Below are 22,602 nucleotides of genomic sequence, written 5' to 3' on the forward strand. Positions count from 1 at the left end.
TCTCTTTTTATTCTGATTTTTTGAATCCGCCTACATGGCTAACTGATCAATTAAATTACGATTTTCATAATTATCTAATATAATTTTATTTTAATGAAAAAAAAGTTTAACAATTAAACGAGATTATATGTCGAAGCTGGGTTTTTAAATTTACTAACTCACGTGATCATGATAAGTGTCAAGTATAAACATAAGATGTCGCAACATATTATATCTAATTTTGTTAATATTAAGATACAAATAGAATTTTTAAACAACATTAAAAATAATTATAAAAAATTAAAGAGAATTTTTGAGAAATAACCCTTTTGCTGTACCCCTTTTCAAAAATACCTCCTTAATCTATCCATTTTCAAAAATATCCATGTTTAAATATGAAAAATTATAAAATTTTATATGGTTTATAAGGTACTTCTATATAATAACTACTATTTGGAAATTTGATACAAATATTTTATAATGTTTTAAAAGGTTTTAAATTGTTTTTATAAGGTTTTTAAGTAGTTTTTAAAAGGGTTTATAAGGTTTTTAAAAGGTATTTATAAGTTATTTTACGCTCTTTATGAAAGATATATATTAATTTAAACATATATAAAGGTAATTTGTGTGTATATTTATAAGTTTTCACACATATTTGTATAAATTTAAACATTTAAAGTGGTTTTTTTATAAAGTTTGAAATAGGGGTATTTTTAAAAAGTGGTATGGAAAAAGGGTATTTTTGATAATTAAAAAGTAAAAAATTTGATATTTATATATAAAAAATGTGTAAGCTTATATATTTAGACAAAAATTATCTTTCTATGCGTGTAAATTTAAATACTATATAAATACCTTTTAAAAGTTTTTTAAAAATTATTTAAAAAACATATAAAAACTTTTTAAACCTTATAAAAGTCTTATAAATGCCATTTAGAACCTTTTTTAAACTTTATAAATATTTGTACTAAGTCTCCCAATAGTAGTAATGATCTGGATGTAACTTATAAACTATATAAAAGTTTACAATTTTTTATATTTGAAAAAGGATATTTTTAAAATGGAATTTTTGAGAAATACCCCTTTTGGTGTATCCCTTTTTAAAAATACCCTTCTTTTCTATCCATTTTCAAAAATACCCTTTTTCAAATATGAAATATTATAAACCTTTATATGGTTGATAAGGTACATTAAGATCATCATTACTATAGGAAGACTAAATCCAAATATTTATAAGGTTTTAAAAGGTTTTAAACGGCATTCATAAGGTTTTTATAGGGTTTTTAAAAGGTTTTTATAAGGTCTTTAAATGGTTTATAAAAGCTTTTTAAAAGGTATTTATACAGTATTTATGAAACATATATATATATCTAAATTTACACACATATAAAGATAATTTGTTGACAAAAAAAAAGAAGATAATTTGTGTCTAAAAATATAAGTTTACACATATGTTTTTGAGAAATTTCAAATTTTATAGTGACATTTTGATAAAATTAGAAAGAGAGGTATTTTTAAAAAGTGGTATTGGAAAAGGGGTATTTTTAAAATGGGGTACACCAAAAGGAGTATTTCTCAAAAATTCTCTTTCAACTATTAACCTAATTTTTGGTTTTGCCAGTTGTAGGTTTTACAATTATAAGGGTTATATGTTGAGTTTATAAATCAGCATTATAGTTTAAATTTTATAATTAAACAAGATTATTTATCGGTTGGGTTTATTAAAGAAAAGTGAGATTTAGGTTTTACAATTAAACAAGGTTATTTATCAGTTTGGGTTCATAAACGAGAATTAGGATTTACAGTTTACAAATAAATTAGATTTTGAGTTTAACTAAATACATAATTTTATTCATGATTTTATTTTATAATATGTTATATTTGTTTAATTTTTAATTTATGTATGAATGTATTATGCCATTGAGCAATTTCATTGTCTAAAACATAAGGGAGAATAAAATATTATCGAAATGAATATTTTTAGCTTAAATTAAAGATAACAAAGTTCAATATAAATCGAAATATAGTAATTTTAAAATATTTTTAAAGAAAATATGTAGTTTTTATAATTCGTATTTGAAAGATTTTTAATGTTTTCCTCAACGATGCTATAATTTATTTTAGAATCTTTATGTTTATTTGCGTTGTTTATATGAATTTATTTACAAATGACTATATTTGTATTTAACATCATATTTTAGATTGATGTTAATTTGAAAAAACTTTACCATCATATTAAATAATAATTAATTAACTTTCATAGTCTGAGAATGATTTTTTGAAAAATGGAAAGTTAAGAAATAATTTTTTTTACAAAATGATATAATCATGTTTTAGAGGATAATTGCTAAATTAAGATTTTTAAAAATATTTTAGCAATATTATGAGTAATGGTGAATACCTCCCAAATAGCTACTAAATGTTTTGGTGATTGTCAATTTGACATTACTAGATTTTTATAATTAACATTTAATAACGAATTTTAAGAGATATATATATACGTTTTATTGATACTTCAAATCAAATAAAATCTCTTTCCAAATGAAATTAATTTCTCTTATTTTTTTTAAAAGCAATTTGGAAATTTATTTTCTATATGTTATAATAAATTTTAATTTTAATTTAATTTTAAATAAAGATAACCCGTCCATCGGACGGGTACTAAACTAGTAAATATATAAAAGAGACTACAAGATGAATCCATTTCATAAACATGAGAAGCTATATGTTACACAGAAGCACCAAAACAGAGAGATACTAAGTATTTTATACACAATGGTATGTTCCCATAACCATAAGTAAAATCTACCTTTCTATCGTGTATGGTGTAGAATTCTAAAATGTCATTCACATGAGTAGAAGAATCACTAAGTTTTGAGCATAACACAAAATATACTGTCGAGGTTCCAAGAAAACTACAATATAATCATAATATGCATAAGTCCCAACTACGTCAAAATAAGTTTCTATAAGCGACTAAAATGAGAGACCCTATGATACATAGAAGCACCAAGACAGTGATAATACAGAGAAGCACCATGACAGAGATAATACATAGAAGCACCAAGACAGAGATAATACATACCTATTCCAGAAGTCTGCTACACTTGAAATCTCCTCGAAATCAATCAACTTGAACGCCTTTAGAAGCACAAAACCTGAGGAAAATAAAAATTGATTAGTATTCATTTCATGTAAATGTTCTTTGAAGCTATTGGTTGTATTTTAAGGCTTCTTTAAGCTGTAGCTCTATTAAGGTTTCTTTGTCTTAAGATTTCTCTGAAAGTGTGAACTTTTATTTTAGCCAGTCTTTGTCTTCAGACTTATTCCCATCCAAAAAATCGAAACTGATCAACAGATCTCCAAACATGCCCATCTTTCACAGTTTTGTCCCCTAATAGAATCTGACAGAACACGATACATTAGTTAGTGTCTGCCCCTGAATCTTTTTTGGGTTATTGAAAAGAAAAAAAAAGACAATCAAAAACTAAAAAAAAGTTCCAATCAAGAACAGCTTTGAAACCTTATTAAAAAAAGGGAACTTTTTTTGTTGCTTAGGACGGGTTCTAACCAAAATCTCCATAACGATGTTACCAAATCAAAACCCTAAACCCTAAAACTCAATTCACGATATATAGAAATCGAAAGAAGCTTACTAATCTAAGAATTATTTGAAACAAATCTCAGATTGATCAAAGAGAATTCTTAAGAAAAATAAATAAAAGAAGAGAGTTTTTTTTTATCGTTGCGTCTTGAAACGCGTTTATAAAGGATTAAAACCAAGATTTGACCGTTGATTTGGTAATATGTTATAATCGAACGGTCCTGCATCTTTCACTATAGGCGGTTAATATTAGGCCTAATAAAACTAAAGTTAGGCCCAATACAGCCCATTAATTCTAATTTTTTTATAAACTTTTTTTCCGTTGCGTCTTGAAGCGAAACGCGTTTATAATACAAGGTTGACCGTTGATCTGTTAGATCCTCTAATCGGACAATTTTGCATTTTCTGCTGTAGGCAGTTAATGTTAGGCCCATTAGGCCCATTATTTCAATTTTCATTTTTTTTTGTAAACTCTATCTGCGTCTCTTCTCTATCTGGTAACGTTGAATTTTTTGTAAATTATTTCAAATTTAATATTTTTTGTAAATTTTTTGGGATGTGAATTTGGTAACGTTGATATATTAGCTAGATTGGAGGATAGTTGTTTCTTATGATCTTTAGCTAAACCAGGACAACCAGGACTAGTGTAGGTTGATTCCTTTTTTTTTGAATAATCAAAGAGGTTCTGGGCCAAAACCCATACATCTCCTCAGGCCCGAGACCAAAACATGTTATATGGTCTCGTCCCAAGCGCTACTCGAACCAGCGACCTCTAAGCATTTGCCAGAGATCTTTACCGATTGAGCTATTAGCACTTGGTGTGTAGGCTGATTCTTATGATCATGAGATACGTTTGTCTCTTTTTACAGTTGGTTTAATGTTAAGTTTCTTGATCTCAAAGAGAAGGTTGAGTGTTAGAGCTTATTACAGTTGTTAAAATGGAGATGCGTGAGTGCAAGTCTCGATCTAGCTCTTAAGGATCGTAATTTTTACTTTTGAGTTCTAGTGGATTTGCTAGCATCACTTGAGCAGGACGTTTAGTTTCAATTTGATTCGTGATTGTGTGAGTATCAAATAAGGTTGATGTGAGTTCATTCATTTTTGAGGTTCATATTAAAGTTGTTGATAACTTAGGTTTATTTCTCTCTAGAAGTTTGTGTTGAGCCAATTAGATTTTGTTTCATATTGTCAATTTGGGATGTGAAAACTAGTAATGTTAATAGATAGGTTGGAGAAGGCGGCTTAGAAAGGAACCATGACCAGGTAAAATCAAGAAACTGTGAACTTTTTATATGTTTGCAGTGATAGGAGCTTTTTTGGATATTGCAAGTATATGTTATAATTGGTTGACCATTCGAGTCACTTCTATAGTGTGGGTGGGAAGGTTTTCAAGAGTTGTGTTCAGTCTTCAAGTGTGATTCTTATCTTTGGCCATATGATGTTGGCTTTATGAACTTTTTCCTACACATCAAATATATCCAATGGAATGTGTTGATCTTTTGTTTTCGAGTTTTCGGTATCAAAATGCTTTGGAGTATCCTCAATTCTTGATTTCAATTTCATATGGTCATGGTTGTGCATATCCTTGTACAATGATGTGTTTAGCCCTGGGAATAGTAACCGACCAGAAAATACCAAACCGTGATTTTCGGTTTTCGGTTCGGTTTCGGTTAACCAGAGATAACCGATCAGAAGGATTAATAAATTCCAGTCGGTTACCGGTTTGGGTTGGTTTGGTTCGACCGAACCGATCGGTTACCCGAATTACCCGTATTACCCAAAATTAACCAAAATAACTGACCGGTATAACCGAATTACCCAAATTTGTCCGAAATTACCCCACTTAACTAAGATTTTCGATCCGATTTTACTAATCTAACCAAAAATCTTAAACATTCGGTTCATTTCGGTAAGGAAAAAACAATAACTGAAAAACCCGATACCTAAACTGACCCGACTCGTTATGTAATTCGGTTATTTTCTGAAACGTTTATCAGATTCCGAACTACCGGAGTACCTGAATTACCCAACCCGTATTATCCGACCTAACTCGAAGTCGCAGGCCTAGATGTGTTGGTTGTTCCAGTTTCTTGTATTCTATTCTACTACTACTATAGGAACCAAAGCTGTTTGGGAAAGCAACGAAGATGAGAAAACAAAAACTCATAAAACAAAACTTGAAAGTTTCTTTCTCTTACATCACATTTATCATTATGGAGACAATAACAAATATAAAAAGTGTTGTGGACCAATATCTCTGTTACGGCCATTAATGTGTTAGGTCATCAAAAACACTTTTGAATTGAAAACATTTTAAAAACTCAAAATTGAATTATTGTACTACAAATTCAAAAATTGGAATACATCAAAGATCTTTATTTATGTTTTTTTAATTCGATGAATGAAGTAGCTCTCCAACCATGAGACGGTTCTGGTTTTAATCAGTAACCTAAACACCGATTTTGCAATTTGTTTAACGTCTCTAACAACTACTATCTACCTAATTAACTATGAAAGTCCAATTCCAAAATCGAAAAACTAGTTTTAAGAAGTTACAAAAGTAAAAGAGACCAAAGTACATTAATTTACCGGAACTAAACAAACTCAAAGTACATTTGTTTTGAATTAAGAGAAACAAACTTGTCCACGTACAGAAAAGACAAGGAAGCTATTGGATTGCCTAATATACCCATATATTCAACCTTTGATTCTAGATTTCTAGGCTTGGGCAAAATAATCGGAACCAAAAAACCGAGCCAAACCAAAAAAAAGAAAATTGAAATCGAAAAAAAAATGGATACTAAATTTATAATATTGAAAAATTAAAACCAAAACGAACCGAATCGACAATCGGATGAGTAACCAAAATAGAATTTGTATACCAAAATTTTAATTATATTTAGATTTAATATAACCCAACTAACAAATATAAACTCAAAAATAGAAGATATTTTTAGACCGAATTAAACAAAATATTTAAAAATACCTAAAACATCTGAGCTTTTAAAGTTAAATTTGTTAACAAAATACATTTTTTAAAAAATTCAATATTCCCTCCATTCCTATAAAGATGATCTTTCAGATTTTTTTTATCTATAATAGATAATTTTCTTTCAAATGTATGCAAAATTGATTATAAATTTATTGGTTTTAACAATTTATATTCTGCAGATTATTTTTTTATTGGTTAAATTGTGTTTAGGTTCATATTAAATGATGTTTTTATCTTTAAATTATTAAAAATTAAAAATTTCTTAATTTGTGTGCATTTGTTCAAAAAATCATCTATTGTAGAACAAAGTATAAAGTATTAGATTTTACCCTTAATATTTTGAGTACACATAACCAAACCAAAAATATTCAAAACCGAATCGAACTAAACCCAACAAAAATACCGGAATGAGGATCAAATTTGTTACCCGAATTAACCAAAAAACCGAACCAAATCGAATAAAACCAAAACACCTTAGACTATTTGATTCACTACCTATGTTGCATGGAAACGGATACTCGGAAACAAAACGTTTTGGAAACGAGAAACGTGTTTTTATGAAATTAAGATATGGAAAGGTTTTGAAAACGCTAATATATATAAATATAATATTAACATTAAACATCCAAAGTATATTAAGAATTTTTTTTTGAAATAACACTTTAATCTTAAATATATAAACTAAATAGTTTAACTAAAAGATAAATATTAGAACACTAAAATCCATAAATTTAGATATTTATATATCACATATTATTGTGTATATGTCTATTTAATTAAATTAATCAGGTTTTAAACGTATAAAAATAATCACTCTATAGATCATAAATCAAAATATTTGTTTATTGAGTTTCTAACTAAAAGTAAAATATTTTGTCGGGTTTCCAAAATGGAAAACACGATTTTCTACCGTGTTCCTAAATTAAAAAAAACTTAGAAACTGTGTTTCCGTAATAGTTTCCGAGTTTCCAAAATTTTTTGTTTCTAAAACGTTTTGAAAACGGAAAACGCATTTCGAAAATAGTTTCCATGGAATAACAACTAGGACTTTCAAATATGAAAGGGCAAATACGGAAAATCACACTTACTTATCTCCTCTGCTCGTTCTAAAACTCTTTGTCTCCCACTCTTTCAAAAGTAGTAGAGATAGATTCACACAAGTCACATAAACAAAAACTAAAGTGATCATTCATCATTCATCTTTTACTTTTAATTTTTGTTTTTAGTCCTTTTTGACTCGTAAATATTCTTCTTCTACCCTATCTTTATATAAAAGCACTACTGTGCATAGAATTTTATTTTTGTCAGATTCGTATAAAGTAAAGTGTATATGAAGATTGATTTATAATATATAAAACTTATGTGATTGATTACAGATCTGCTCTCGATTTTTTTCCGGATTCTAGTGCATATAGAAACGAAGTTGTCGGAGAAGAAGGTTAAGGTATCCAATGTTTCTTATATATAAACCATGTCGATCTGTTTTTTTCTCAGTCACTTACTATTTTCTCAGACACTTTCTCGGAAAACGTGTCCTCTGTCTTTTGCCGACGGTTTTTTTTTTTTTTTCTCTCATTTTCTCGGGAAAATTTGTGGTTTTGTAATCGATGAGTTTGTTGATTCTTGTTAGCTTAAGGTTTTCTTGACAAATTTGTCACTCTTTCTTTATTTTCCTGAGAAAATCTCATACTTCTTGATTTTCTTGATTTTTTTTCTTCCATTTTCTCAGGAAAATTGTTGTTTTGTAACCGATTAATTTGTGATTTTTTTTGTTATCTTTAAGCTTTTCTAATTGACAAATTCTTACTCTTTCTTTATTTTCCCGAGAAAATCTCAGACTTCTTGATGACTTCTTGATTTTCTTGATTTTTTTTTGAGTTTTCTCAGGAAAATTTGTGTTTTGAGTAAGTTTTACATTTCAACTTTGCAGATTCTTGTTATCTTTAAGTTTTTGTAATTGACAAATTCTCACTCTTTTTTTATTTTCCCGAGAAAATTTCAGACTTCTTGATTTTCTTGATTTTTAAAAATTTTCTCAGGAAAAATTCTCAGACTTCTTGATTTTCTTGTTTTTTTTTTGTAATTTTCTCAGGAAAATTTGTGCTTCAAGGAGGTATAAACATTCGAATTTGTGGATTGATAACTTTTCCCGAGAAAATCTTAGACTTCTTGAGTTTCTTGATTTTTAAAAAAATTTCTCAGGAAAAAATCTCAGACTTCTTGATTTTGTTGATTTTTCCCGAGAAAATCTTGGACTTAGTGGATTTTGAGGGTTCTTCTTTGTGTATCACACAGGTTACGTTTCTATTACGGACCGTTGATTAAACACGATGATTCAAATGGATGGTGGAGATAGGTTAAGAGTGACGTTACTAGACCGTATGTCAACGGTGGAGAATGGTCGGAGCTCGGTGACACTAGAAGATATTCTCATGGCTGAAACTAGTAGTTTCCGATCATTAACTGCGCCGCCGTCTCCGACGAGGAACCACTCTAATGGTAGTTTACATGACGTGATGAGAAGAGAGCGCCGCCGTGATAAAACCGCTTGGAAACTTTTCCGAGATAAGCTCCGTCTTAAACGCACCTCTACTGGTTGGATCTCGTCTAATCCTATTCCTGTATTGGATAGTCCTATCCGTAATGTGGATAGTGATAGTCACCGGTTAAACCGTCTTGGTTACCTCCTCTCTAACTCGGAGACTAACCGGAGTAGTAATGGAGGAGATGAGGCGGCCGAGCGAGAAGGCAGGCGTCGGTTAAGCACCGTGTTGGCCGGAGAGAGAGAGGTATTGATATATGTATTAGTTAGTTACATTAGTTAATCAGTTTGGTAGACGGTTAAAGTTGTTAATCAGTTAATTAGTCTGTTAAAGTAATTAGAATGGTTGTTAATCAGTTAGTTAGACTGTTAAACTCTTAGTCGTTCCAGTAACGCTTGAGACGAAACCATATAACATATTCTTTGGTCTCGAACTTGAGAAAATGTATGGTTTTGGCCAAAAACCTCTTAGCTCTTCAAATAAAACATTATCTAAGTTTCGAATTTGTTTATCATAGGAAGTGCAGCCGCCGAGGATGTCACTAATGGAGTTGTTGGAGGATAATGATGGACAAATGTACGATGTCGGCGAGAGAGAAGCGGTGGCGGTGGAGGTGGAGGCGGAGGCGGAAGTGGAGGGAAGAAATGGTGGTTGTGGAGGAGGAGAGGCGGTTGGGGTGACGGGGACGGCGACGGTGGAGTTGAGTTGTTGTGTGTGTATGATAAGGAGTAAAGGTGCGGCTTTTATACCGTGTGGACATACGTTTTGCAGATTGTGTTCGAGAGAGCTTTGGGTACAAAGAGGGAACTGTCCACTATGTAACACTACCATTTTACAAGTTCTTGATATTTTCTAGCTTATAGCTTCTTCTGTTGTATATTATTATTATTCAAGTGTTTTCTATTGTTTCCTTCACTTGTTTGTTTTGTGAATCTCAAACGATGAACCTTCACAACAATGTTCATTAGAAGCTGAACAAGAGAGTAAGCTCACATATTCACATATTCACAACTAGTTAGCATTTAGAATTTTTTTCTTTGTGTTGAAGTTCGTTGACTATGTGGAGAAAAATCAAAAGAATGGAGGTTATTTGGAGGTTAATTATAAGTTCGTTAACCTCAAAATCAAAAGAATCAAAAGTTCGTTAACCTCATTATTTGGAGGTTAATTATAATATTAATTTAGTTTTGTTACTTCTCGCTCGAAGTCGTAGTTGGCCAGCTTAAATCATAGTTTTTAAACCTAAACACTCTTCTATAAACCCAAACAAAAATATAATTCCGTTTTAATTATAACTAAACCATAATTCTCTTTTATAATACCAAACCGACATATTATTTTGGTATGTGCTCCAAATTGTTTTTGTTTTAAAATAAATTACGTGCATAAAAATCTTACAATCAAAACATGTAGAACTAGACTAATACATATTCTCATAACGTATTCAACAATTTATTTTTTCTAAGTTCATTATTTTTTCAAGTTTTCGTGTTTTTACTTACAAATAAAATATATTATATTATAATGAAAATACAATTTGTATCTAATTAAAATTATGTCAAATAACTCATATTTTTGTGAGAACCTAGTTGCGGAAAGGTTTAAATGAATTAATTTGGCCACCTATGTCACCAAAGTACATTTATCTTTTCGGTCAAAAGTCATGAGAAACCTCTACAGCTAAGCGTGCTTATGCTGGAGTAATCAAAGGATGAGTGACCTTCCGAGAAATGATTGTTAGAAACTGTGTGAGTGAGGCCAAAATACAGGGAAAGATCATGTGGTGATTTGTAAAGTCGGTAAAGAAGTATTTAAGCCTCCCGGACGTAGCAAACCGACCGTCGGATATTGATGGGCTTATGGGCCTAGTAAGAGGACGTGAGGCCCATTAAGAGAGATGAGCCCATGGGCTGTTGGTGAACATGGGACCCACTGGAGAGATGGCTGTCAGAGTGTTACAAGTGGGGCTCACACTGTCAGGGGGTGAAGATTGTTGTACGCAACGAGGACGTTGCAGTTTGTTAATGGGGGAGAATTGTGAGACTCCGGTTGCGGAAGGGTTTAAATGAATTGATTTGGCCTCCTATGTCACCAAAGTGCACTTATCTTTTCGGTCAAAGGTCATGAGAGAACTCCACAGTTAAGCGTGCTTATGCTGAAGTAGTCAAAGGATGGGTGACCTTCCGTGAAGTGATTGTCAGAGCTGTGTGAGTGAGGCCAAAACACATGGAAAGATCATATGGTGATTTGTAGGGTCGGTAAACAAGTATTTAAGCCTCCTGTACGTAGTAAACCAACCGTCATATATTATGAGCTCATGGGCAAGTGAGAGGACGTGAGGCCCATTAAGAGAGGTGGACCCATGGGTTGGTGGTCAACATGGGGCCCACTTGAGAGATGGAGGTCGGGGCGTTACATTTTTTTTTAACTTGTTATATTTGTTTTCTACACATGTCAAAATCTAATTGAGAACACACATACAATAGAAAATTAAATAAAAATATATTTTCGGTTTTGTTAATTTTTCTTTTTCATTTTGGAATAATAGATTTAACCATGCAAATGATATATTCTTTTCTTAATTAGTTTTTATACTACTATAAAAACAGAAAATAATAATTCAATACATGTCAGCATCTTATCGATAGAATAATGAGATCATTTTCTTAGTTTTTTCCATGTAATTTGGTGATTTTAGGATTTTGTGAAAGAGAATGCATTTTATTGGGTGTGGGATTGTTTATTAATTAATATTATCAAGATAATCCAAATAGCCAAAATCATGAACTCCAATTTGGTTATCGTTGTATTTTTTCTGAAAATTAAAAATAACTTACTGTACAAAAATTAAAATTATTCATTACTCGAACAATATAGTTTTTCTCAAAAAGATATAAAATCAAATAGATGACAAAAAAAAGATATAAAATCAAATCAGCCTAGCTCTAAAATTACATGAGTATTTCCAAGATATTTCAGCTTGTAGCGTATTAGGATCATCTCCATTGGTTATTTTGATATGTTTCTAAATTTCTTTTGATAATTCATTTTAATGCTAATTATTATGACTGTTTTTATAATGTGAAAAAATTTGACAAAAAACCTCGCTCGCACTAAGTATACAATCAGTTCAAGCGATCTGGCGGTCCTCGCTCTCCCTGTTCAGTATTGATTATCCCTGCTTTTATAGATGTTTAAGACATTCATATTAAAATGAATGTTTTAACTGAAAATTATTTTCGGAAAAATGGTTGTTTTTAACCTTAAATATTTTAAAGATTTTGATAGTTACAATACCACAATACAAGATTTTAATACATGAGTTATAGGTTAGTTTTCATTTCGATGACAAAAATTTGAACTTCCAATTTAATAATGGATGCAATATGTGCATGTTAAAAACATAATAAGAAGTTTAGACTATTTATAATTGGGAAAATAGATACACAATGAATTGTATGATAGATATAGACTACGAACACACGATGGATAGTCAAAAACACGAGATAAAGCGAACATGATATAGAATACGACCACTTAAATATGTTGCAATAAACATAAAATACTTAGGTATGAAAAACTAACAAAAATATGCAGAATACGAACAACAAAATTGAGAATACGAACACAAGTAAGTAATATCTATATATACATTTTTGAAGTACATTTGGTACTAAAATCTATTTAGGTTTATAACCTTTTATTTTGATAATATTTGCATAATCAAACCCTTGCCAATTGAATAAATAACAAAACTTAAAAGTAAATTTTGTAATTATATCACAAACAAATCGTAAAATTGGAAAAAAATATTTATTACATCAAAAAGCTTTCCTAAAATATCACTTTCTAATAAATTGAATATCTCTCCAATATATTAATGTAATCTTATTTTCTTTTAATTTATATTATTACATAAAATATATTTATAATAAAAATACAAATTTTTTTCCACACATTTTGCAATTTAAATTTTTGAAAACGGACGTATATAACTCAAACAATAAACGGTCTATAGTTTTGTTATTTATTCAAATGGCAAGGGTTTGATTATGCAAATATTACAAAATAAAAGGTTATAATCCAAAATAAATTTTAGTACAAAATGTAGTTCAAAAATATTAAGATAGATAAATATGATTATTACAGGTTTTCTATATTAATTTTTTTTTACGGGTTAAGTTAAAATATAAATCTTTATTTACAACAAATCGTCCCGCGGTGTACTGCAATTTTTTTTTTTTTGGGAAGTGTATCGCGGATTAACCACATATATCTATGAGTTTACTTAATATACAAATTCATAAAATTATATAAAATTAAAATGATATATATACGTATAAAACTAGAGTATGTAGACCAACTACGAAAATGATAAATCAAACAAATATATTAAATTATCGACCCGTGGTGTAGCACGGGGTAAATCCTAGTGAAACTGTAAAAATGGATCACTTTCCTAATTATAAATAATAAACATACCATTTCCATTTATTATTTTTTAAAACTTGTGTAGTTCGCAAATTAACACTTTAATTCATAGGATCATCTGATCTATGTTAGAGTTGGTTTGATCTTGTTTTAGAATAACCGACATTACCCGTAACCAAACAATCAGCTTTCGGTTTACCAAACTTGGCCCATAACCAAAATAAAATTTGGGCCTGGGCCTTAAAATTTTCTCATCAGTTTGTTTTCTCTTTTCCCAGGAAAAAACAAAAACAGAATCGGAAACGAGATCTACCATAAACCTCTCTTCGTCTCGCCGTCGCCGTCGCCGGAGAAGACAACTACAAACGATCTTAAACCCTAATCGATCAAATTTCTCAATCCCCGGCGAAGAACAAGATGAACATTTTCCGATTAGCTGGTGATATGACTCACCTAGCTAGTGTCCTCGTCTTACTTCTCAAGATCCACACAATCAAATCCTGCGCCGGTAATGTCCAATTCCAAAATCAGAATTCAAATCTTCGATTGATTTTGTATTCAAACTCAAACTCGAATTCGTGTTTTGACATTCACAGGTGTTTCACTAAAGACTCAAGAGCTTTACGCCATTGTCTTCGCGACTCGATACTTAGATATCTTCACGAGTTTCTATTCAATCTACAACACTCTGATGAAGTTAGTGTTCTTAGGTAGTTCGTTTTCAATAGTTTTGTATATGAAGTATCATAAGACTGTTCATAGGAGTTATGATAGGGAACAAGATACGTTTCGTCATTGGTTCCTTGTGCTTCCTTGCTTGCTTTTGGCTCTTTTGATTCATGAAAAGTTTACATTTCTTGAGGTTTGTTTCTCGCTTGCTCGCCGAAACAGTTTTTATTAGTGTCTTTAGGTGTTGTTGTGATTCTCATTGTTCTATATGGTATTAGGTCCTGTGGACTTTTTCATTGTACTTGGAAGCTGTTGCTATACTTCCTCAGCTTGTTTTGCTGCAGAGGACTAGAAATATCGATAACTTGACAGGACAATACGTATTTCTCCTCGGGTATACATAACTTTCTATTGACTACTTTCATTTCTATCGGTTTTGTTTCTTAGAATGTCGTTTCCTCTGGAAACTTGTGTCTTTACATTTTAGTTGCCTTCTAAGTTTCGTATTTGATGTACAATTTGTGTCGTGTTGTTGCAGGGGATACCGAGGATTGTACATTCTTAACTGGATCTACCGTTACTTCACTGAACCACACTTTGTTCACTGGATAAGTATGACTACTTACCTCTCTCATAGTTCTTTGTCTAGACCCTAGTTGTGCACATTATATAGCATCTGTTAATATGTTTGAGCCTAGCCTACTTAGATTAGTGAACTTTTTACCGCATAACATCATGACTTGCTCAAGAATCACAGTTTTTTTAGTTTCTTTCGCCTTTAACTGAAATCGAGTGACATATGTTGTGTTATTTCGTAGCATGGATCTCCGGGCTCGTTCAAACATTGCTTTACGCCGATTTCTTCTTCTACTACTCCCAAAGGTAACAAATACTTCCATCATCGGTCTCTTTGTTCATGAAACAAAACCAGAGCTCTTGACTTATACTATTGATCATATTCACAGCTGGAAAAACAATAAAAAGCTGCAGCTACCAGCTTAGACTCTAATTTTTTCGATACAAATTCGGTATTTGCCCACGAGGAGTTTGGGATTATAGAAGAGAAGAAGGTTGTATAGAAATGTGTAAACTCTTCACCTATCTAACTTGTTAAGTTTTGTTGTACTTGTGTGTCTCAAAACTGCTTTTGTTCTTCTTCATGATTAGTGTTCTAAATCCTTCTGCGGAACAATAAACATTATCTTAAATGCTCTCTAAGTATATAAAGTTACTTTGTGGATATACAAAGATTATCTCACTCTTTGGTCTTGTGTATTTTCATTTTTGCATCTTGTAAATTGTCATTGTCAATGCATTAACAAATCTGTAACCCTTCAATGCTAAGATAACACATATAGGTGCATGGGGGTAGTCGCGTGAACACACCCATAACTCTAGTATCTATGCCAATAAATACGTTTATACCAAAATGATATATCATTTGTTTGGTCAAGAAATTATAGAAACGAGATATATATATTGTTTCACGAGAGAAGTACTCAAGACAACCAATAAAGATGGGTTATATTTTAATCTTTGGTTTTGTTTCGGCAATGTTGTTGATCGTTAAGGCTGATGCTACTAGGGTTCATGGAGTTCTGAGAGGAATTGATATAAATCAAGAAACTGGTTTTGATGAGAACTATGTGGTTACATGGGGACAAGATCATGTCTTGAAATCTAACCAAGGCAAAGATGTTGAGCTCTCCATGGATTATTATTCAGGTTCTTTGATCTTCTTTATTTTTAGTTTCGCACTACAAGAAAATATGCTAATTACCGACGATGGTATTGGTCGGAAATGGTATATCTCGACGAATTTCGATAAAATAAATTTCGTTTAAAATTTTTGGTCGGAATCTACATTCGGCAGAAATCGTTGAGAAAATTATCGTCGGAAATTCGCAAAAACAAATTATCGGAAGTTTTTTGCAAAATTTTCGACGAAAATTCTTTTAGTTTCCGATGAATTTTCAACCATTTTATAATTAAATTAAAAATAATCAAAAATATTTCAAAGTATTTTTATGATATTGGCATGCATGTACTGATTTTACAACACGTACAGGTTCTGGCTTTGAGTCCAAGAACCATTACGGATCAGGTTTTTTCCAAATGAGAATCAAAGTGGTTGGAAACAATTCTGCTGGCGTTGTCACTGCCTTTTACGTTCGTATTTGTTATATTCTTTCACATTTAACATTGGTTAATACTTTGTTATTTACATATTTGATATTTGTGAATTTGGTTATAGTTGACTTCTAAAGGAGACACCCAAGACGAGGTTGACTTTGAGTTCTTGGGAAACATAGAAGGCAAACCAATAACATTACAAACAAATGTGTATACTCAAGGTAGAGGAAACAGAGAACAAAGATTTAGTCTTTGGTTTGATCCAACCATTGACTTCCACACTTATGGCATTCTATGGAATCCATACCATATAGTGTAAGTATATCAAATGATTATTGATATATAGTTTTGATTTATATATATATGTAATGACAAAGATGATTTGATACCAGGTTTTACGTGGATAATATCCCAATAAGAGTGTTCAAGAACAACACAAGAGATGGCATGAGCTATCCATCGAAGCCTATGCAAGTAGTGAGTAGCTTGTGGAACGGTGAAAATTGGGCAACAGATGGTGGTAAAACCAAGATTAATTGGACCTATGCTCCTTTCAAAGCACATTTCCAAGGTTTCTCCGAATCCGGCTGTCATGTGGATGAGCCGAGAAATGTTTCTGAATCTTGCGGTTCATCGATGTATTGGTGGAACACCATGAGGTATAGATGGCTAAGTGTCTATGAGCAGAAGGTTTATAAAAATGTAAGAGAGAAATATATGAACTATGACTATTGTTCTGACCAAGCTAGGTTTTCTATTCTTCCTAGTGAATGTCGATATAATCAAATGTAACTATAGTATATGGTTTTAATCCGAATTCACTAATTGTTAGAATTTTTATTCGATCAATGTTATTAGCGTAAAATTTGTGCTAGAGTCGTTGTTTGTTACTATCCGAATTCGAATCGCATATATATTTCATGTTAACAAGAAAAAAAACCCCAATATATCGATAATTTGGGTGCATTTTGAAAATTTACACATAAACCAATTGATAGAAAGTAGAAACACATACATACTTAAGAGAAGCTAAGAAGATTTTGGTGTAATAATCAAATACCTTGAGACTATTCTATTGCAATTTGCAACAAGACTTGATCTGAATCTTGTTTTCTTTAAGTACTTTGTGAATATATCTTACTAGTGCCTCACTGCCTTGCCTACTTCTAATTCTAAGTTCTATTTCATCAATATTGTTATTAGTTATTTAGTAGTCTATTACACCCGAAACGTAACACACGATTTGTATTTGTTGCATGACTCGGTTCACACACATCTAGTATCAGTCGTCTTAGATTTATTCATATATCATATGTGAAAATTGGGTTTTATGGATTTGTCTCTTATAATATGACGATACTAGCTATCATATTAATATTTGCTCGTAGTAAACCTCTTACCACACAAAACCAATTTTAAATTACAATAAAATAAAAATGTACATTGATATAATTAATTAAAGATAGACAGAAAAAAACTTAGGTCTAAATTAAGTATAAGCATATATAATTAAGTCACATGAAAAAAATAGCGCAAGATACACTACAACAAATATGGACTTTGTTAGCACAGGGAAATGTTATTATAGGTAAAAATATTTAAAACTATTATTTAAGAATGTTGACTAAAAGTAAGATTATAAAACTATTATTTAACAATGTTGACTAAAAGTAAGATTATGAAATGCCATTATAGGTAAGAAGAGTCTCAATTTGGATTACAAATAAATAGTAAATATTACTATTTAAATTCATCATATTGACTAAAATTTTCGTTCAAATGTAAGAAGACTAAACAAGGATGACTTTGAATCATGAAATTACCTAAAACTGTAACCCTCTAGTTCTTGACATAATTCAATATAAATAGAGAGGAGCTCTTTGCTCCCTTAGATATTAGATATACTCAAGCTAACATTCAAAATGAATACTATGCAACATATGTTTTCAATATTTGAATTTGTTTTGGTACTCTTCTTGATGTTTACGGCTAATGCTAGGGCTCGCGGTCGTGGAGGTATAGATTTCGATAAGAACTATGTCGTAACGTATGGACAAGATCGTATCTTGAAACTCAAACAAGGCAAAAAAGTTCAGCTCTCCATGGATCAGGCTTCAGGTTCATTGCTTTATTTCTACTTTCAAAATATATTTAATTCATTTTTTGCGTGTATTGATTTCAAAGTTATTCATCTCTCATTTTCTTAAATAAATATATTACTGGGTTTGTAAGTTTGTTTTTTTTTACCAAAATATCATATAATTCACTAGTAAAAATAATCTCTATTGCCACTTGAATTTTTGCGGCTGCGCCTTAATATTCGTGGCTATAGCCGCCGCAAACATGAAAGTGGCTATAGGGCTTTTTTACTAGTGATCTAAATGACCATAGCTTATTGGTTTTTGAATGGGTAATAAAAAAATCACAAGACAATATATGATATTAATGTAGACATAACATCCAAATAAATAGTTTGACATAACCTACAATACTAATTAACAGGTTCTGGCTTTGAGTCTAAGAGCCATTACGGATCAGGATTGTTTCAAATGAAAATCAAATTGCCTCCAAGAGATTCTGCTGGCGTTGTCACTTCTTTCTATGTAAGTTCACATTTATCCTACTCAATGCAACTTCTTTTGTTGGAGTTTCCAAAATATTGTGAATTTACTTATATATATTGATGTATTGGTAATAGTTGACTTCAGAAGGAAACTCACAAGATGAAATTGACTTTGAGTTCTTGGGGAATAGACAAGGGAAACCAATAGAAGTTCAGACAAATGTGTTTACAAATGGACAAGGAGGTAGAGAACAAAAGGTTCATCTTTGGTTCGATCCCACCACAAGTTTCCACACTTATGGGATTCTTTGGAATCCATATCATATTGTGTAAGTTTTTTATTTTATACTCTTCTCCTTCTTCTTATTTTTGTTTTTACCTAAATCAAAACTTAATGGATGGTTTGTTAACAGGTTTTACGTCGATAAAATCCCGATAAGAGTGTTCAAGAACAACAAAAGATATGAAATGAACTATCCATCTAAGCCCATGCGAGTTATGGCTAGTGTTTGGAATGGTGAAGCATGGGCAACTGACGGTGGTAAGGAAAAGATTAACTGGGCATATGCTCCTTTTAAGGCTCAATACCAAGGCTTCGCGGAACATGGTTGTCGCCTAGATGGTCAGAGTGATAATGGGAAAGATTGTGGTTCGGCGAGGTACTGGTGGAACACTAGGACTTATAATAGGTTAAGTGCAAATCAACAGAAGGAATTGGAGAATGTGAGAGCAAAGTATATGAACTATGATTATTGTTCTAATCAGCCTAGACATCATGTCTTTCCTAGTGAGTGCCAATGGAATAAATGATAAATTGTAAACATATACTTTTACTAAAGGCAAATAATATACATAAATACTATATACAAATAACTTATCTTATATATGAAATTTGGCTAACTCTCTTTATATATGAGTGTCACATGAATGCATAAGAGAAAAGATACATGTATAAAACAAAATGTCAATTCTATAAATTGGTCCATTTAGTGTCTTCCTTTTGTCTTTCAACATCATCTTTAGTGTTTAATTATTTGGTATTCGTGACAGAGCCGGCATAAAGGCCAAGCCCATGAAGCATGAGCTTGCGGCCCTTGATAATATAATAAAATTTCGGCCTTATTTATATTTCATTAAATACTTTTTCCTTATTACTTTTTTTCTTTCGATTATTATATTTAAAGTTTCTAATCTCCAAAATTTATTTAGACTTATCTAAAAACACATTATTTTTATTTTTTGTAATATCTAGATACTTGTATATATATTTTTAATATTTTCACTATTTGTTTCATTATTTCAGTTATTTGTAATAAAAATTTAATTTTTATTCAATCAAAAATTTTCAGTTATTAAATTATATATATTAAAAGGATTCATTAGTTTCAATGTTATTGAACTAGTTATTTGAAAATCTATTGTTATTGGAAAAAATAATTGGAGATTTTCTTTTAATAATATTGAAAGATTTTAGAGGATTTCATTACTTAAACATTAGAAATTCATATCTCAATTTTTTAGGTAAGATTTTAAATAATTTTACAATAAATCATACCAATTTCTCTAAAATCATCAAATCATATAACAACTCATTAAAACTCAAAGGATTCAAAATCTAAGGTTCAATGCATCCCCTTAAACATATCTATATACTTAGTAATGAATGTGGAGGCCTTGAGGAATTGCTCTCCTAGATTAGTTAATATAATTATCATAATAATTTTATAAAGATTTCAATTCACCTACTAAACTTAGAAAATCACATAACTCATCCTTTACTATACACAATTGTTATATAAACATGAGAGATCTTTACTCTAAGATTAAAAAAACAACAAGATGGGGTACATTTCAATCTTAACTTTGATTTATATATTGCATTTGATCATTAGGGTTGATGCTATGGCTCATGGAGTTAGAGAAATCAACCAAAACGATGTAGGTTTCGATGAGAACTATGTTGTTACATGGGGACAAAACAATGTTTTGAAGCTAAACCAAGGCAAAGAAGTTCAGCTCTCCATGGATCAATCTTCAGGTTTCATTTGAAACTTTTATCAAATAAAACAATGTTCTTTTAAAGACCATTATGTTAACATATTTTACAATGACAGGCTCAGGTTTTGAATCTAAAAGCCATTACAATTCAGGATTCTTCCAACTAAGAATCAAATTGCCTCAAAAAGATTCTTCTGGCATTGTCACTGCTTTCTACGTACGTTTTTTATTTTCTCTTCAGTTATTAGTTTTACATGAACATTTTTTTTTTATTCTTGCATGTGTTTGTGTGTTTGGTAACAGTTAACTTCAAAGGGAGACTCCCATGATGAAATTGATTTTGAGTTCTTGGGAAATAAACAAGGGAAACTAGTAACAATACAGACAAATGTATTTACTAGTGGTAAAGGAAATAGAGAACAAAAGATAACTCCTTGGTTCGATCCTACTGAAGATTTCCACACTTATGAAATTCTCTGGAATCCATATCAGATTGTGTATGTCTCTTCTCTCTTCATCTTTTCACCTATCTATTTAGCAAATATAGGGCATGGATGTTTAGGAGATTTTAAGAGGTTTTAAGATTATAGATTATAGATTATAGCTTTTGGTTTTTAGATGTTGGAAAATATTATATAAAATTATTATATAAAATTAAAAATTTTAAAAGCTAAAACCAAACTTATCTAATAATAATATGATATATAAATGTTTTTGAATAGTTGAGGTGAAATATACTAAATGATTTCTAACATTTTATTTCATAATTTATGAATTTTATTTACAAATAAAATTATATGGTGTTTAGATATATAATATATATTATAATAATTTTGAATATGAAAAAAATATAAACCCAAATTTCAATAAATCTTATAAAAAATATGAATTATAGCTATTCATATAGATTAATGTTAAGCTTCATTATTTGTATATTTTTTTCTTATTTAAAAGATTTACATGAAAGAAAAAAAATCTTCTTGAAAAGAAAGAAATATGAGGATATATCTAGAAAAAGGTATATAGAAAAATAATATTTTGATCTGATTATTTCCTCTGATCACTTCTCTATACATGTTACAAACCACCATATGATGATTTAATTTAACTATAGGCTTTATGTGGACAAGATCCCCATAAGAGTGTTCAAGAACAACACAAGTGGAGGCATGAAGTATCCATCAAAGCCTATGCAAGTTGTGGTTAGCTTATGGAACGGTGAAAGCTGGGCAACGGACGGTGGTAAAGCCAAGATTAATTGGTCTAATGGTCCTTTTAAGGCAAATTTCCAAGGTTTTAACAATTATGCTTGTGTCCCCAACAGTGGTTGTGAGAGTTATAGTAAACTAAGCGACTCCGACCAGAAAGCTTACGAAAATGTGAGACAAAAGTACATGATCTATGATTATTGTTCTGATCGGGCTAGGTTCCATGTTCCTCCTAGCGAATGTAAATGGAACCAATGATATTAATAAGTCAAATAAATGATTGATAAATTACAGCTTTTGCTTATATATATGATAATGTTGACATATTGGTTTAGAGTTGGTTAATCTTAATTCTCTAGTATAATGTATGATTCATAAATTAAAAGAGATAAACATTGATTATGATGTATGTTTTAAGATGTTGTTGTAGATGTACTTAAACAATTAATGTATGTTGTTGGTGCCAAAATAAGCCTCCGGTC

General features: G+C 30.6%; 5 protein-coding genes across 10 annotated transcripts; all 5 read left to right on the plus strand.

The window, feature by feature from the left end:
• The first annotated feature begins 7,764 nt into the window (after positions 1-7,764).
• Positions 7,765-10,033, plus strand: LOC17877865. Of its 4 annotated transcripts, XM_023778774.1 has the most exons (4): positions 7,765-8,019; positions 8,668-8,688; positions 8,871-9,364; positions 9,636-10,033. In XM_023778774.1, exons 3-4 carry the CDS (start codon positions 8,906-8,908, stop codon positions 9,972-9,974), a joined length of 798 nt encoding a protein of 265 aa, XP_023634542.1. In that variant the 5' UTR covers positions 7,765-8,019; positions 8,668-8,688; positions 8,871-8,905; the 3' UTR covers positions 9,975-10,033. The 4 variants fall into 4 exon arrangements, with proteins under 4 accessions (XP_023634542.1, XP_023634543.1, XP_023634540.1 ...); XM_023778775.1 differs by lacking the exon at positions 8,668-8,688 and having other exon boundaries at positions 7,765-8,013; XM_023778772.1 differs by lacking the exon at positions 8,668-8,688 and having other exon boundaries at positions 7,766-8,019.
• A 3,819-nt stretch (positions 10,034-13,852) lies between these two features.
• On the plus strand, positions 13,853-15,476 carry LOC17877987 (ER lumen protein-retaining receptor B). 3 transcript variants are annotated; one of them, XM_023779193.1, is made up of 7 exons: positions 13,853-14,057; positions 14,146-14,245; positions 14,312-14,411; positions 14,497-14,612; positions 14,757-14,830; positions 15,037-15,100; positions 15,184-15,476. In XM_023779193.1, the coding sequence occupies exons 1-7, from the start codon at positions 13,967-13,969 to the stop codon at positions 15,218-15,220; spliced, it is 582 nt and encodes a 193-aa protein (XP_023634961.1). In that variant the 5' UTR covers positions 13,853-13,966; the 3' UTR covers positions 15,221-15,476. The 3 variants fall into 3 exon arrangements, with proteins under 3 accessions (XP_023634961.1, XP_023634962.1, XP_006284514.1); XM_023779194.1 differs by having other exon boundaries at positions 14,324-14,411; XM_006284452.2 differs by having other exon boundaries at positions 14,146-14,411.
• Positions 15,477-15,735: 259 nt separating this feature from the next.
• Positions 15,736-17,143, plus strand: LOC17880437 (putative xyloglucan endotransglucosylase/hydrolase protein 1). The gene is made up of 4 exons (XM_006284141.2): positions 15,736-15,943; positions 16,287-16,387; positions 16,473-16,666; positions 16,744-17,143. Exons 1-4 carry the CDS (start codon positions 15,736-15,738, stop codon positions 17,141-17,143), a joined length of 903 nt encoding a protein of 300 aa, XP_006284203.1.
• Positions 17,144-18,273: 1,130 nt separating this feature from the next.
• Positions 18,274-19,724, plus strand: LOC17879950 (xyloglucan endotransglucosylase/hydrolase protein 2). The gene is made up of 4 exons (XM_006285426.2): positions 18,274-18,469; positions 18,854-18,954; positions 19,050-19,243; positions 19,328-19,724. Exons 1-4 carry the CDS (start codon positions 18,274-18,276, stop codon positions 19,722-19,724), a joined length of 888 nt encoding a protein of 295 aa, XP_006285488.2.
• A 1,029-nt stretch (positions 19,725-20,753) lies between these two features.
• Positions 20,754-22,391, plus strand: LOC17879638 (putative xyloglucan endotransglucosylase/hydrolase protein 1). The gene is made up of 4 exons (XM_006285443.2): positions 20,754-20,952; positions 21,029-21,129; positions 21,216-21,409; positions 22,027-22,391. The coding sequence occupies exons 1-4, from the start codon at positions 20,754-20,756 to the stop codon at positions 22,376-22,378; spliced, it is 846 nt and encodes a 281-aa protein (XP_006285505.1). The 3' UTR covers positions 22,379-22,391.
• The last annotated feature ends 211 nt before the right edge of the window (positions 22,392-22,602 follow it).

The sequence above is a fragment of the Capsella rubella genome, unplaced genomic scaffold (assembly GCF_000375325.1).
Source record: "Capsella rubella cultivar Monte Gargano unplaced genomic scaffold, Caprub1_0 scaffold_7, whole genome shotgun sequence".
In the NCBI taxonomy this organism is placed as follows: Eukaryota; Viridiplantae; Streptophyta; class Magnoliopsida; order Brassicales; family Brassicaceae; genus Capsella; species Capsella rubella.